The 14,496-nt window shown below is 36.9% G+C and overlaps 1 protein-coding gene across 8 annotated transcripts in view; it reads right to left on the bottom strand.

Moving 5' to 3' along the window:
• The window catches only part of SSBP2 (single stranded DNA binding protein 2), a 331,697-nt gene that overhangs the window by 86,554 nt on the left and 230,647 nt on the right, over positions 1–14,496 (bottom strand). For 7 of the 8 annotated variants that reach the window (XR_016038015.1, XM_055428680.2, XM_055428682.2 and 4 more), the window contains one exon: positions 10,028–10,117. The exons of the other annotated variant lie outside the window; for it this stretch is intronic. Coding sequence is in view for 6 of the 7 variants with exons in the window: in XM_055428680.2 (XP_055284655.1) it covers positions 10,028–10,117 (90 nt within the window). In the remaining variant the exon portion in view is untranslated. The remainder of the gene's footprint in view (positions 1–10,027; positions 10,118–14,496) is intronic. 8 annotated transcript variants of the gene reach the window in all.

Below are 14,496 nucleotides of genomic sequence, written 5' to 3'. Positions count from 1 at the left end.
TTCATAAATAGAAAAAGTACGGTTTCTAATAAGAAAGTATTTCATTCTGTTCTAACTGAAAAACCCAAGACTCTGAACCCCTGGTACTCCCCTCTTTGCTTGTTGTCCATCTAGTCAAAATGTAGGATCTTTAGTTTGAAACTAATTTTTTTTTTTTTTTAACTTAAGTTACTCATGCTGAGCAGTTTCAGTTTGTTCTAAGAGTTGAGGCCGGAAAAACTACTACTACAACTGTAGGAAAGCATTATCAAAACCAGCAGCTGCCAGGCACCTTTATTATTTTTAGGCTGCTTTTATCTTCATACTAGAGAAAGATTTGTTCTGTTCTTGGTATTTAGAACCCTTGTTCTTTAAAGATTCAAAATTACATTTCTAAGAAAATGAATCTTCAGCTTTATTTCTTGAACTTCGGTAAATAAATAACCTTCCCCACCTCTACTCTCCATATCCTGGTGTATTTAATTCTGAGAAATACTACATTTAATGACTGAATTTTAGACTATATATTAAATATACTGATAATGTTAAAAGTTATAGTTCAGTAAGCCAATTCAACTTGGGATATTCAGTAATCATTCAAATTAAGAAATGATACACTTCCTAATCTTTTGGTTTGTTACCTGAGGTCAAAGATGATATCTACAACTTCTGGAGAGAAGGAAAAAAAGAGTTTCTCTTGGTTTAGAGTATTTCTAAGACTAACTTCTGAAATAGACATAATCAGGAGGGATAAGAGGAAAGGCAAACCATTGGGAGAGAAGACAATCGAAAGATTAATAATAGAAGGGAACTATTTAAGTATATGTGTAAGTAAGGTATAGACACTAACTATATGTTAAATAATAGGGTAAAACAAGTCCTCTGATAATAAAACAGTTGTATTGTGAAAGTCTGAATAGGAGGAGCAGAGCAGAGGAGTATGCTTAGTTATGAAGGTTCCTGGATAGCTCAGTTGGTAAAGAATCCGCCTGCAACGCAGGAGACCCTGGTTTGATTCCTGGGTCGGGAAGATCCCTTGGAGAAGGGATAGGCTACCCACTCCAGTATTCCTGGGTTTCCCTTGTGACTCAGGTGGTAAAGAATCCACCTGCAATGCTGGAGACCTGGGTTTGATCCCTGGGCTGGGAAGATCCCCTGGAGAAGGAAAAGGTTATCCACTCCACTATTCTGGCCTAGAGAATTCCATGGACTGTATAGTCCACGGGGTAGCAAAAAGTTGGACACAACTGAGCAACTTTCACTTTCTATGTCCAGAAATAAGTCAAATAAATATATACCTCCAGAAACATTTAATAGTGTAAAAACATTTCTTCCTGTTTGTCCCTTTCAGTTGCAGTGTTAAATACATATTTTTCTCCTTTTTGACTCTTTTTCCTTTAAAATATTAAGAATATCATTATTACCCTGAGTTTTGTTTTTGTCTTTGGTGCTTTATAAATGTCATTTATATTGAGCTTTTTCTAGCCAATAACAGTACCATAGAGAAAAGGGGAGATTTATTTCTATTTTATGTACTTCTTATTACGTTATTACTATGTCAAAGCATTAGGTCAACTTGCGATTGTGCAGTCTTGCTAAAAATAGAACCTTTGGAAAATATACCCAAACAAGTAGAGACACTGGCAAACCACCACTAGATGGCAAAGCCGCTTTACCATTGCTGATGCTCTGCCTGTAAACAGATTGTGACTTACAAATGTGCTGCAACACATTTTCCCCCATATCGGAGTTTAGATCAATTTGGATTTTAAAATATGGATGGCCACCACAGTCTGAAACTAAATTACTTGGTATACTTTATCTTAAACAAGTATATATAATCTTATTCATGTCAAACAAAGCCTTACATTTACAATCCATCATCAATATATTATTAGTTTTCAACAGTTTTCAGTAAAGACTACAGATCCAGTGACTAAGAAGATAGCAAATGGATCAAGATAAAAATCAAAACACAATATGGTACACAGTAAAAATGAACAAAAGGTGACACAGAATTCAGAATTAGATATTTACAAGTATATCCCACATTAGTTGTACACTCAAAGATTAAACCTATTAAAAGATTACATTGTGTTTTCATATAAAAGTTATAGATGTACTGCAGAAGGAAATGGCAACCCACTCCAGTGTTCTTGCCTGGAGAATCCCAGGGATGGGGGAGCCTGGTGGGCTGCCGTCTATGGGGTCGCACAGAGTTGGACATGACTGAAGCGACTTAGCAGCAGCAGCAAAGTAATATAAGATGTGGTTTTCTTAAAAGTTTTCATGTGGTAAGGGCAGAAAGGAGGAAAAATAAAGTAATTTTCACCCCCCAGATTTTTTATTTTTGGTTGAAATCAGAAATGCTTTAATTAGTATGTTATAATAAATACGTTTAAATAACTATAAAAAGTTACAATAATAAGTTTATAAATAAATAAATTTAAATAAGTACAAATAAGTTAAATAAGTATGTTATAATAAAGTCACAAGAGAAGATTTCTTATTGCTCAAATCTAGAAAATTATAATACTTCTTAAGGTGACAGAGTTAACAGTCTATTTAAAAAAAACATGAATGAGAACTTTGTTTATAAACGCATTTAACTAAACTATTTTATTATACACAAATGTGAAGAAAATCTAATTGGTTCAAGGGTTAATGCTGCCTATTTGATAAAACTACAAAATCAAATTTTGCCTGATTTTTAGTATGAGTGCTACGAGAATGAAAATATAGCAGACTGAAGCTTTTAATCCATGATTCAAATTTCTCAGCATACATTGAAACTTGTGACTAATAACAGGAGAGCCATAGTACAGATTTAGTTCAAAGGGTCTGTTATGTGTATTCATACCATGCAACAATACTTTGCCAAATGGCCACTTTTACTATCTTCCCTCTGACCCTAGTAACAAGATTCCTCAACTTAAGAAAGTTATTCTAAAGTTATTCACCAGTTCTGTGGTAGGTCACTCTGAGAATTTATAGTATTTCTTATACAAATTACTCCTTTGATAAAAGACTCCAAGTAAATGAATGTGCCTTACTTCAAATGGCTTCATTTTACTAAACTAACACCTTTGTTTGTATGTTCAGCTATACCCCTTGATTTTACTTAATTGAGCTCATATTCAACAATACAAGCACTTCCATTTCAATAAAAAATGACGGTTTAAGGGTTTATGAGGGTTCAAGTCTGAACTATGTTGATATCTGTTACTAACAGATGCTAATCTAGAGACTGTCTTCCAGGATGGACTTATTAAATGTATGGGGAATTAACCATATTTATTTTGGAATCTAAGTTAACTGTATTCTTGGGCTCCAAATCACTGCAGATGGTGACAGCAGTCATGAATTTAAAAGACGCTTGCTCCTTGGAAGAAAAGCTATGAACAACCTAGACAGCATATTAAAAAGCAGAGTCATTACAGTGCTGACAAACGTCCATCTAGTCAAGACTATGGTTTTTCCAGTACTCATGTATGGATGTGAGAGTTGGACTATAAAGAAAGCTGAGCGCCAAAGAATTGATGGTTTTGAACTGTGGTGTTGGAGAAGACTATTGAGAGTCCCTTGGACTGCAAAGAGATTCAACCAGTCAATCCTAAAGGCAATCAGTCCTGAATATTCATTGGAAGGACTGATGGCTGAAGCTGGAAACTCCAATACTTCGGCTACCTGATGCAAAGAACTGACTCATTGGAAAAGACCCTGATGCTGGGAAAGACTGAAGGTGGGAGGAGAAGGGGACGACAGAGGATGAGATGGTTAGATGGCATCACCGACTCAATGGACATGAGTTTTGAGTAAGCTCCAGGAGTTGGTGATGGACAGGGAAGCCTGGTGTGCTGCAGTACATGGGGTTGCAAAGAGTCGGAGACTACTGAGCAAATGAAATGACTTGATTCTTCATGCAGGTGTTATGAGTTCACATATTTAGAGTTTGCAATAATTTCATTTGGTAATGTAAAGTCCATGGGGTCGCTAAGAGTCAGACACGACTGAGAGACTTCACTTTCACTTTTCACTTTCATGCACTGGAGAAGGAAATGGCAACCCACTCCAGTGTTCTTGCCTGGAGAATCCCAGGGATGGGGCAGCCTGGTGGGCTGCCGTCTATGGGGTCACACAGAGTCGGACACGACTGAAGTGACTTAGCAGCAGCAGCATAATGGAAAAGGGGAGCTTCCCAGGTGGCTCAGTGGTAAAGAACTTGACTGCCATGCAGGAGACGCGGGTTGGATCTCTCAGTCGGGAAGATCCCTTAGAGAAGGAAATAGCGATCCACTCCAGTATTCTTGCCTGGGAAATCCCATGGACAGAGGAATCTGGCGACTACAGTCCATGGGGTCACAAAAATACTTCTTATGGTATGATCACATATTGAGTGAAGCTCAGAATTGTTGAAGATGGTGAAGCTTTATGCATTAATTCAATGCATAAAGTGTCACCTTTCTTTACCTCCATTTATTAAATTCTATTAGGCTCAATCCTTTCCTGGTCTAGTCCTATTCCAACTGTCCCCAAATAAGCTTTGCACTTCCTCACTAAGAATGGGGATTTAAAACCATTTTCATTCTCTCTAATTCTTGGACATCACTATCTCTATGGAACTGGATTAAAAACTGGTATGTGGACTTGAATTATCATGTCTTCATGATGTGTTTACTTACAGAAGGCAGCTACTCTCCATTAACAACAGGCATCGTGGTCAGAATCATGCTGAAGGACAGGAAAGTGATATTGATATTTAGGAAACAGACCCCGAGCCCATCATGATATGTACCAAAAACAGACTGCTGCTTTTTAAAAAAGGTTTGATGACTTGAGTTTTCCAGTATTTCAGAGAGGCATTTCTAGGGAGAATGAACATACTTAAGCCTACTGAATAAGGAAAATGAGTATTTAAAGGATTAGCTGGAATGGACTCCCTGGATAAAAAGGGATGATGTTTATCATGCTTCAGTTCAGTTCAGTTCAGTCACTCAGTCGTGACCGACTCTTTGTGACCCCATGAATCACAGCACGCCAGGCCTCTCTGTCCATCACCAAATCCCGGAGTTCACTCAAACTCATGTCCATCGAGTGGGTGATGCCATCCAGCCATCTCATTCTCTGTCGTCCCCTTCTCCTCCCGCCCCCAACCTTTCCCAGCATCAGAGTCTTTTCCAGTGAGTCAACTCGTCGCATGAGGTGGCCACAGTATTGGAGTTTCAGCTTTAGCATCAGTCCTTCCAATGAACACCCAGGATTGATCTCCTTTAGAATGGACTGGTTGGATCTCCTTGCAGTCCAAGGGACTCTCAAGAGTCTTCTCCAGCACCACAGTTCAAAAGCATCAATTCTTCGGCCATCAGCTTTCTTCACAGTCCAACTCTCACATCCATACATGACCACGGGAAAAACCATAGCCTTGACTAGACAGACCTTTGTTGGCAAAGTAATGTCTCTGCTTTTAATATACTATCTAGGTTGGTCATAACTTTCCTTCCAAGGAGTAAGCGTCTTTTAATTTCATGGCTGCAATCAGCATCCGCAGTGATTTTGGAGCCCCCCAAAATAAAGTCTGACAGTTTCCACTGTTTCCCCATCTATTTCCCATGAGGTGATGGGACCAGATGCCATGATCTTCGTTTTCTGAATGTTGAGCTTCAAGCCAACCTTTTCACTCTCCTCTTTCACTTTCATCAAGAGGCTTTTGAGTTCCTCTTCACTTTCTGCTTTTTCTACCTCTTATCTTTCCTAACTAGGTAAAGACATGAAAGTTTTCCAAGGGCCTAAAGTAGGAACCTCAGAATCATCTTTGATTCCTCCAAGTCCAACTTGTTTAATCAACTAATGCATTGCTTCTTCCTCCCCAGTCCTGTTGCTGTTGCTCTTAAATATTAATAGGTCCTCAGAGCCTCTCTCTTGAGCTACTGTCACAGCCATCCAGCTGACCCCCTGCAATAGCCTCTCTAATGGGTTCTGTTGCCTTCACTCTTCTTTTGAGTGTTAGTGTTTTGGGAGTTCAAGTATACATCCCTTTACTCTCCCATTCTGTACTTTCTCCCTGAACAGTCAGCCTACACCTGTGGATTCACGTCCTTGATGATGACAATCCTGCAATTTTTATCTATAGTCTAGATCACTGTCTTGGCCTTCAAACCTTTATGCTCATTGGTCTATGGGATATCTTAAATTGGAGGTCCCACCTCAAATTTACCCCTCATTTTGTCGTCCCTATCATCAAATCTCATGTGGATTACTGTAACAGCCCCCCTAAATAGTCTCCCTACTTTCAAAACTGTCCCTCTGCAATCCTCACTACATCCTATAACTGAGTGATTTTTCAAAAATAAATGCAAATAGGAACAGGCCTCCTTTCAGTTTAAAAGTCTTCAATAGCTTATTACTGCCTTTAAGATCAAGCTCAAACTCTTAACTAACCTACAAGGCGCCCCCCTCAAGGTTCCTTTGGAGCCTCATTGCCAGTCATTCTCTCTTTAGCTAATAATTAAGCTCCAGTTTTTTTGGAATTATTTGACCTCTGCTTTCTTGTCTGGGTCTTCATAATTGTTTTCCCCCTCTTCCCAGATTATTCTTTTCATCTCTCCCTGCTTCCTTTGCCTAATCATCTTTAGATGCCAACTTGGATTTATTTATTGTTTTGGCAATATTTTCTGACAATGGCTCTCCCAAGATTGAGTTTGGTGGCCTTCTGATTTGCTCTAAAAACACACACTACTCTTTTAATTTAGCCATTTCTTTCTAAATTTGAATTCCCTTTTCTCTTTCTCATTCACCACAGTGTAAGTTTTCGAGGGCAGGGATTTTGTATACAACTATATGATAGGTGCTTAACAAAGTGTTAATCTACCCTGTAGTTTTAATTCTCGTCACTGCCCTTCTCAAAGATGTCTGACAGCTCCTACAAGCCTAGTGAATAAAGACTCAAGTTCTTTACACGGCACACAAGGCCCTTCTCAAGATGCTAGAGTTTATCTTCCAATTGGATTTCCAGGAATTCCTGACTGCCTCCCTCCTCTACTGTCCATTCATATTTCGCTGAACACCTCTGCATAGGTAATTCTGATGCTTCCATGATTTGCTTATATATTTCCCACTTTTTAGAGTATTGTTCCTCTGATTGTTCTCTTAGAAAACTTAATAGTTCTCTTAATCAGTTCAGTTCAGTTTAGTCTCTCAGTCGTGTCCGACTCCTTGTGACCCCATGAATCATGGCACGCCAGGCCTCCCTGTCCATCAGCAACTCCCGGAGTTCACTCAAACTCATGTCCATCGAGTCGCTGATGCCATCCAGCCATCTCATTCTCTGTCGTCCCCTTCTCCTCCCGCCCCCAATCCTTCAGAGCATCAGAGTCTTTTCCAGTGAGTCAACTCGTCGCATGAGGTGGCCAAAGTATTGCAGTTTCAGCTTTAGCATCAGTCCTTCCAATGAATACCCAGGATGGATCTCCTTTAGAATGGACTGGTTGGATCTCCTTGCAGTCCAAGGGACTCTCAAGAGTCTTCTCCAACACCACAGTTCAAAAGCACAGTTCTTCGGCGATCAGCTTTCTTCACAGTCCAACTCTCACATCCATACATGACCACTGGAAAAACCATCTTGACTAGACGGACCTTTGTTGGCAAAGTAACGTCTCTGCTTTCTAATATGCTATCTAGGTTGGTCATAACTTTCCTTCCAAGGAGTAAGCGTCTTTTAATTTCATGGCTGCAATCAGCATCCGCAGTGATTTTGGAGCCCAAAAAAATAAAGTCTGACACTGTTTCCACTGTTTCCCTATCTACAGGCAGACTTAATAGTTCTCTAGGTCAACACAGAAGTTTACTCTGTTTCAGCACATATCTTTCTATATTACAGTTATTTATTTTAAATAATGACTCACTGGTTAGACAGTGAGCTTTAGGAAGGTACATATAAACACATTCATGTTTAGATGCCTGCCATAGTGCCTGCCATCTAGTGGCAGTCAAATGTTTATCTAACTGGATTAAAACAAAAATTAATTTTGTTTCAAGTACTCTTACCAAGACTTAGGCAGAAGGCAGGTAAGGGAAGAATGGCTCATTCTACACAATGTGAAAATGAAAATGTATAGGTTTATACATCTTTGCTTGACCCTAGGAAGAATTTGGCTTCTTTCCCAACTCATCCTCTTTGTTTTTTTCTAAGTGCCACTTTCTTGCCTAGAAAATCCCATGGATGGAGGAGCCTGGTAGGCTGCAGTCTGTGGGGTCGCTAAGGGTTGGACACGACTGAGGCGACTTCACTTTTCACTTTCATGCATTGGAGAAAGAAATGGCAACCCACTCCAGTGTTCTTGCCTGGAGAATCCCAGGGACAGGGGAGCCTGGTGGGCTTCCATCTATGGGGTCACACAGAGTCAGACATGACTGAAGTGACTTAGCAGCAGCAGCAGCAGAGAGCGTCTACTAGCTCTTGTAAGTAGGTAAACTCTTCTGATTTACTCCCTAACTCCAATCTATCCTTAGCATGAGGAAAACATATAAAATGAGCTAGAAATATTTTATGAACAATGATCAACTATGAACATTGGCTCAGAAGGTAAAGAATCTGCCTGCAATGCAGGAGACCCAAGTTTGATCCGTCGGTTGGGAAGATACCCTGGAGAAGGGAATGGCAACCCACTCCAGTATTCTTGCCTGGGAAATCCCATGGTCCACAGGGTTCCAGAGTCAGACACGACTGAGCAACTAACACACACACACATGAACTTTGAACAGTAAAGTCAAGGGCAGGAGTTCAGAAAGCCTTGCTTTGAATCCCAGTCCTGTGACTTTCTGACTTTGTACAAACTGCTTATCATGCCTTGGTTTTTTTATTTGTGCAATAAGGATGATGATAAGGCTTACTTTACACTTAGGTTATTGTGAAGATGAAGAGTTTATACATGTGAAACATTTAGAACAAAAGCATGGCATACAGTAAGCAGTTACTGTTAGGTTTTATTATCTTAAATAGTGATTAATTATATGTTTCTATATTTTAAGGTGCTTCAACACAGAATGTGAGCTCTAAGACTTTGAATATCAATATAGAGTAGCCAGATCCTAAAGGACTTAACATTTCAGAGTTAGTACCCAGTTCTAATTATAACTTTTTTATTCAATTGCTGTACTGTGGAAAATTACTTATTTTTCTATTTTCACATTTATAAGTACATTGATCTACTCTGTAATGATGGTATGTATTAACAAATTTGAAAATACAAAACACAAAAGTGACAACAATATTGCCTATTACATTAATTCCTGTACTGCCTTCCAATTGTAGCTCTAACTCCTAACTTCTTCCTAATTTTCTCAAAGGGTGTTATAAAATTAACTACGTAGTTAAACTTCAGAATCTCTTTTGGTTTGGGTTAGAAAACTGTCAGATTTAAATGTGGATGCCATAAAAGTGACGTAATTTAAAAAATCATTATCATCTTTTGCTAAAATAAATGTGATTGTTGCAAATTTAAAATATGCATTTTAAAATCTGATTTCATGTTATATAATGATATTGATAAAAATCTGTTTAAAAGCCACAAAAATGATTCTATAACAAAAATATTTGTTATAGCCTATAATTTTGATAAATGAATAGGTTATGATTTAGCCATAGTGTGAAAGTACAGCCAAATCTTGATTATCTTTGGTCTGTGGAGATATGGATGGCTGACATAGTTAAAATCCATGTATTATTCTAAAACCTCATCCATTAGCCTTTTCTTCCACCAAATCTTCACCACATTAGCTTAATGGGCTAATTTGCACTTAAGCTACCTTTCTTACTTGAACAGTGAAATGGCAAAATAAATACACGAATAAAAATTGGACAACAAATAAAACACTGGAAGGAAGAGCTAATCTACATACTAAAACAGGTTTCTGAATAATCAAGAGTTGGCTGCACAGTATTATGTTTATTTTAAGGATTACAATAGCCTCATTCTCCTTTGTATCTTTCAATAAAATCGAACAGGAGTTCCTATGCCTTAACAGTCCTAGTCAGAGTTGCTCTGAGTACCTGAAAGAACCCTGGTGGTACAGGGCCTACTGGCATGCCATCTCCTGGGGGAATGTTTCCTAGCACTGGACTGGGAGCTGCTGCAGCACTCTGCAAAGAATAAAGGAGAAACAAACCTATGTCATTACAGAGAAGGCACAAAACCAAAGAGTGATGATAACAGACTGTAGGAAGGGAAGCTTTTCATTCCTGGGAGCAAATATTGGTAATTTTTCCCACTCCAGAGGTAAACTAAGATATAGTAGTTACTTTGGTATATGACTAAGTTATTTGGTTTAAACAGATCTCTTCAAAACTTTTTAAAGTTACAAACTATAATAAGATGCTATATTTGAGTGATATATAAAAGGCAATTAATATTATAAAATGATAGAAGTTTAAAGAAACGCTTTATTTTAAGGCAAAGACTTATGAAATGGCAACATCAACAACCAATAGGTAAATAAGTAACAAGTTTGAAAATGATGGTTGTACGAGATGGAAAAAGCAACTCTGTTTAGATTAATTCTTTGTCAACAGGTGGAAACACTCACTTTATTCACTTTCTAATATAAATACTATAATTGGTAGCCAAAATAGATAGCAAAAATAGGGTGGTGAGGATGAAAAAGTAATTAGGAGACTGAATAAGAGAAAGGAATTAGATTTGCACAGATTAGTCTCATATAAACAGATTACAGAAAAATCAGATTGAAAAATTCAAAGTGTGCTTTACTTGCAAATTATTTCATGGAATCCTACAGCTTCATGAAATAGGAATATGAAAAACTTTGGGACAGGCTCTTCGTAACTGAGTCAAGGTTTTAGATTTAATTCTTACATAGAGCAGTAATACATACAACTATTTTACAACCATGGGTTTCATCCCTCAATCTGTTTAGATACATTACAAATCCTAAGAACAGTCAAGAAGGGATCAAAAATATGTTAAAGACAGATCAGTATGAATCCAACAGTTCTGTTATGAAAGTAACTCAAATCCATTATCTAGTATATTTGTTATACTTTTCTCCCATCAGTTTATTCATTCATGCATTAATATTCCATGAGAAGATGTAATATCTCAGCATATTTGCAGCATATATTTCCCAGTATATAAACTGATAAGATACTAAAGTATGTTTATTCTATAGTACTGTAAGTTATTGTCAATCAAGGCCAATGATTTTGGTCTTTCCTGAGGTAAACCTAGATTTAAACTTGGTTATCTAAAGTGTTTACCTATGAATGCCAAAATTCTAAACTTCTGATAAAACACATAAGTATTAAAGGAGAAATAGTATGTCTTAGATATTAAGATTAAACATCAATTTATTATCCCATTTTAAACAAAAACATGCAATTTCATTCAGTGTACTTTAATTGAATACCTACCATTTGTCACATATTGTTGTAATTTGCATTATATATCAACACTCATGTTTTTTAAAAAATTAAAGGCAAATTGCTTTCTCATTTTAACTAAATTTGTATAAAATTTTCATATGCAATATTAGAGTAAGAGAAAACCTTACCAAACATTTATCTTCTTTTAGTTAAATATATATGGTTATAGGCAGATCTAGGAAGAAAGATTTGATCTACATCTTTTGACCATCAATTACCATAATGGGGATGTTGCTCTTAGTACTAAAAGTTAGACACAGGATGTCACTATTGTTCTAACTATTTGTAGAACAGAAACCTTTTCCTGCAATAATAAACTTACTTAAAAGAGACAAGTTTGTAAACCACACTCACCTATACTTTTATAGAAACTATACTACAACGTTGAGCAGGTTTACAAGAAAAAAAAACAGAATTTAGTGAATTGCTGCAACTGCTTAGTGCTGTACAAATACACTATTTCTCTTATAATTCTTGTTGCCTAGCAAGTATACTGGGGCTTAGGTGGCTCAGTGGTAAAGAATCTGCCTGCCAATGCAGGAGCCGCAAGAGACACAGGTTCGATCCCTGAGTTGGGAAGGTACCCTGGAGGAGGAAATGGCAACCCACTCCAGTATTCTTGCCTGGGAAATCCCATGGACAGAGGAGCCTGGTGGGCCACAGATATAGTGTTGCAAAGAACTGGACACGACTGGGCACAGCACAGCACAGGACAGTAAGTATATTAAAAAAGCTTTTGTCTATCTAAAGGGAAAAATATTTGTTTGTATCTAAACTAAAACTTAACAAGTAAAGACATTAGGTTGTCATCGGCTCCTTTATTTTTCTCTTTTCTGAGGGGGGATTACATTGTTAAAAGGTATAAAATATACTAGATTTTTCTTCAAAGTTCTTCATTGTATATGTTTTGTAAGGGCTTTTTTCAGCTATTATTTAAAAATGAAACAAATGAAACAGATGAAGTTTTAAGCAAGTTAAAGCTGAAATACCTTCTGAATTTTCATTTTATGACTTCAAAATTATTTAATAAATTCAATCAAAACATATCTTGCCAGGACTCTCTTACAAACTCTACAACATAATAGCTGACACAATAGGAAAAAAAAAAATCCTTGCCTTTTTGGAATTAACATTCTAATGAGGGGGGAAAAACACAATTAGTGCTATGGAGAAAAAGAAAGCAAGAAATAAGGGAGTTCCAGTTAAGAGGGTAGGAATTATAATTTTAAATAGAATAGTCAGAAATGAATGTATCAACCAAACAAATGGATCAAATTATGGTGACTGATTGAAATATGCTTCTTACTCTGTTGTTGAGATCACCTTCCTACATTTTAAAGATGTCTTACATATTTATATTTTGCACCTATTCCTTCACAGTGTCATAAGAATTATTAGAAAATTTTTCTTTCATAACAATCATACTGTGGCCATAACAATAGAGATGTCTTTAGAGTAGTTTTGCAGCCCCATGATTTCTAGTATAGAGCATGATGCTTTAGTTTCTGGTGTAACAGCAACTTCTAGACTTGGCCTAAGGACATAAATCGAAGTGAACGGAATACTAGTAATTATCAAATTTATTTACCCAGTACAAAGCACTAGTGGAGAGCATTTCAGTCCAAACTTCACTTTGTGGATCACAGTTTTGAGCTGAATTATCCATCCATTCTTCTGGGATTTACTGACAAGGGATAATTGCTCCCTTTGTTGTACTGTGTGGACTCAAGCTTAGAGTACCATTTGGTACACCACGGTGATCAATAACAAATACTAGTCTGATAATAAACACTAAAAAGACACATTAAATGTTACTCTAAGGATTGGAAAATAGTGTATTTTTCAAACTACCTAAATTGCTCATTTATATACAGTAGCAATATAAGTCGGAGAAGGCAATGGCAAGCCACTCCAGTACTCTTGCCTAGAAAATCCCATGGATGGAGGAGCCTGGTAAGCTGCAGTCCGTGGGGTCGCTAAGTGTCGGACACGACTGAGCAACTTCACTTTCACTTTTCATTTTCACACATTGGAGAAGGAAATGGCAACCCATTCCAGTGTTCTTGCCTGAAGAATCCCAGGCACGGGGGAGCCTGGTGGGCTTCCGTCTTTGGGGTCACACAGAGTCGGACATGACTGAAGTGACTTAGCAGCAGCAGCAATATAAGTAATATTAAAACATGCTTTGAAATTGTAAGCCACAGAAGAATCAGGTTTTAGGGATTAAAGCTTTATGTAGAAGGGTGAAATACTGCATTTCTTGGGTTTCATGGCTGGAATTTCTGAGACTTGTTTCAAGTTTACTTTCAACTCACGAGACAAATTTATCTCATGACTTGAGGATCCACAAAAATTTTGTTGGTTCTAACTCATAAAGTATGTTATTATTCTGGGGCGGAGGTTGTGACTGAATTACAAAAGGAGAGCAAGTAATTTAATTATACTAAGAGCTACTACAAAGCATTAGCTTCACTGGATTTGTGTGAATTCCCATTAGAATACCATGGAAAATCCTTTATATATAATATATCCGCAATTATTTAGGGTTGACTTTTTATGTTCTCTCTCCTGTGAAAAAGAAAGACATATAAATAACATGGTTTTAAAATATTTCTTCTAATTAAGTGAATATTTATGGAGCAAATGTAAAAATATTAATTACCATTAAAAACATTTTTCTTTTTACTGGTTTAATTTATATGATTTTAATATATACTTTCAGATTTGTATTTTCTAACTGCTCTTAAATTAACTTACTTTGCCATGTGACTTGAATTTCAATGTTTTTTTGAAAGTGAAAATTTTACTTTTAATCTTAAAAATATTTTCCTACATATTTTCAAATGAAATAAATTATGGAACAATTATTTGCTTTCCTAAGGAAACTATTACAGTGAACTTTAAAGAGTCACCACAAAATGAGTCTTCAATTGCTATATATTTAAGTCTCCTTTCTTGGACTTTGTGTTTTCATATCTTTCTACTTTGTAACAAGGCACAAGTCAGCCTATGCTCCTTCCTCATGTTATTTACTTTTCCCTTGTATATGTATCTAGCACAATTTCCCATTTTCTCTTAAATGC

Source organism: Moschus berezovskii, chromosome 8 (assembly GCF_049115385.1).
Source record: "Moschus berezovskii isolate FMDL1 chromosome 8, NW_MosBer_1.0, whole genome shotgun sequence".
In the NCBI taxonomy this organism is placed as follows: Eukaryota; Metazoa; Chordata; class Mammalia; order Artiodactyla; family Moschidae; genus Moschus; species Moschus berezovskii.
Note: the sequence above shows the minus strand (reverse complement) of the source record. Positions and strands in the feature narration are given on the sequence as shown.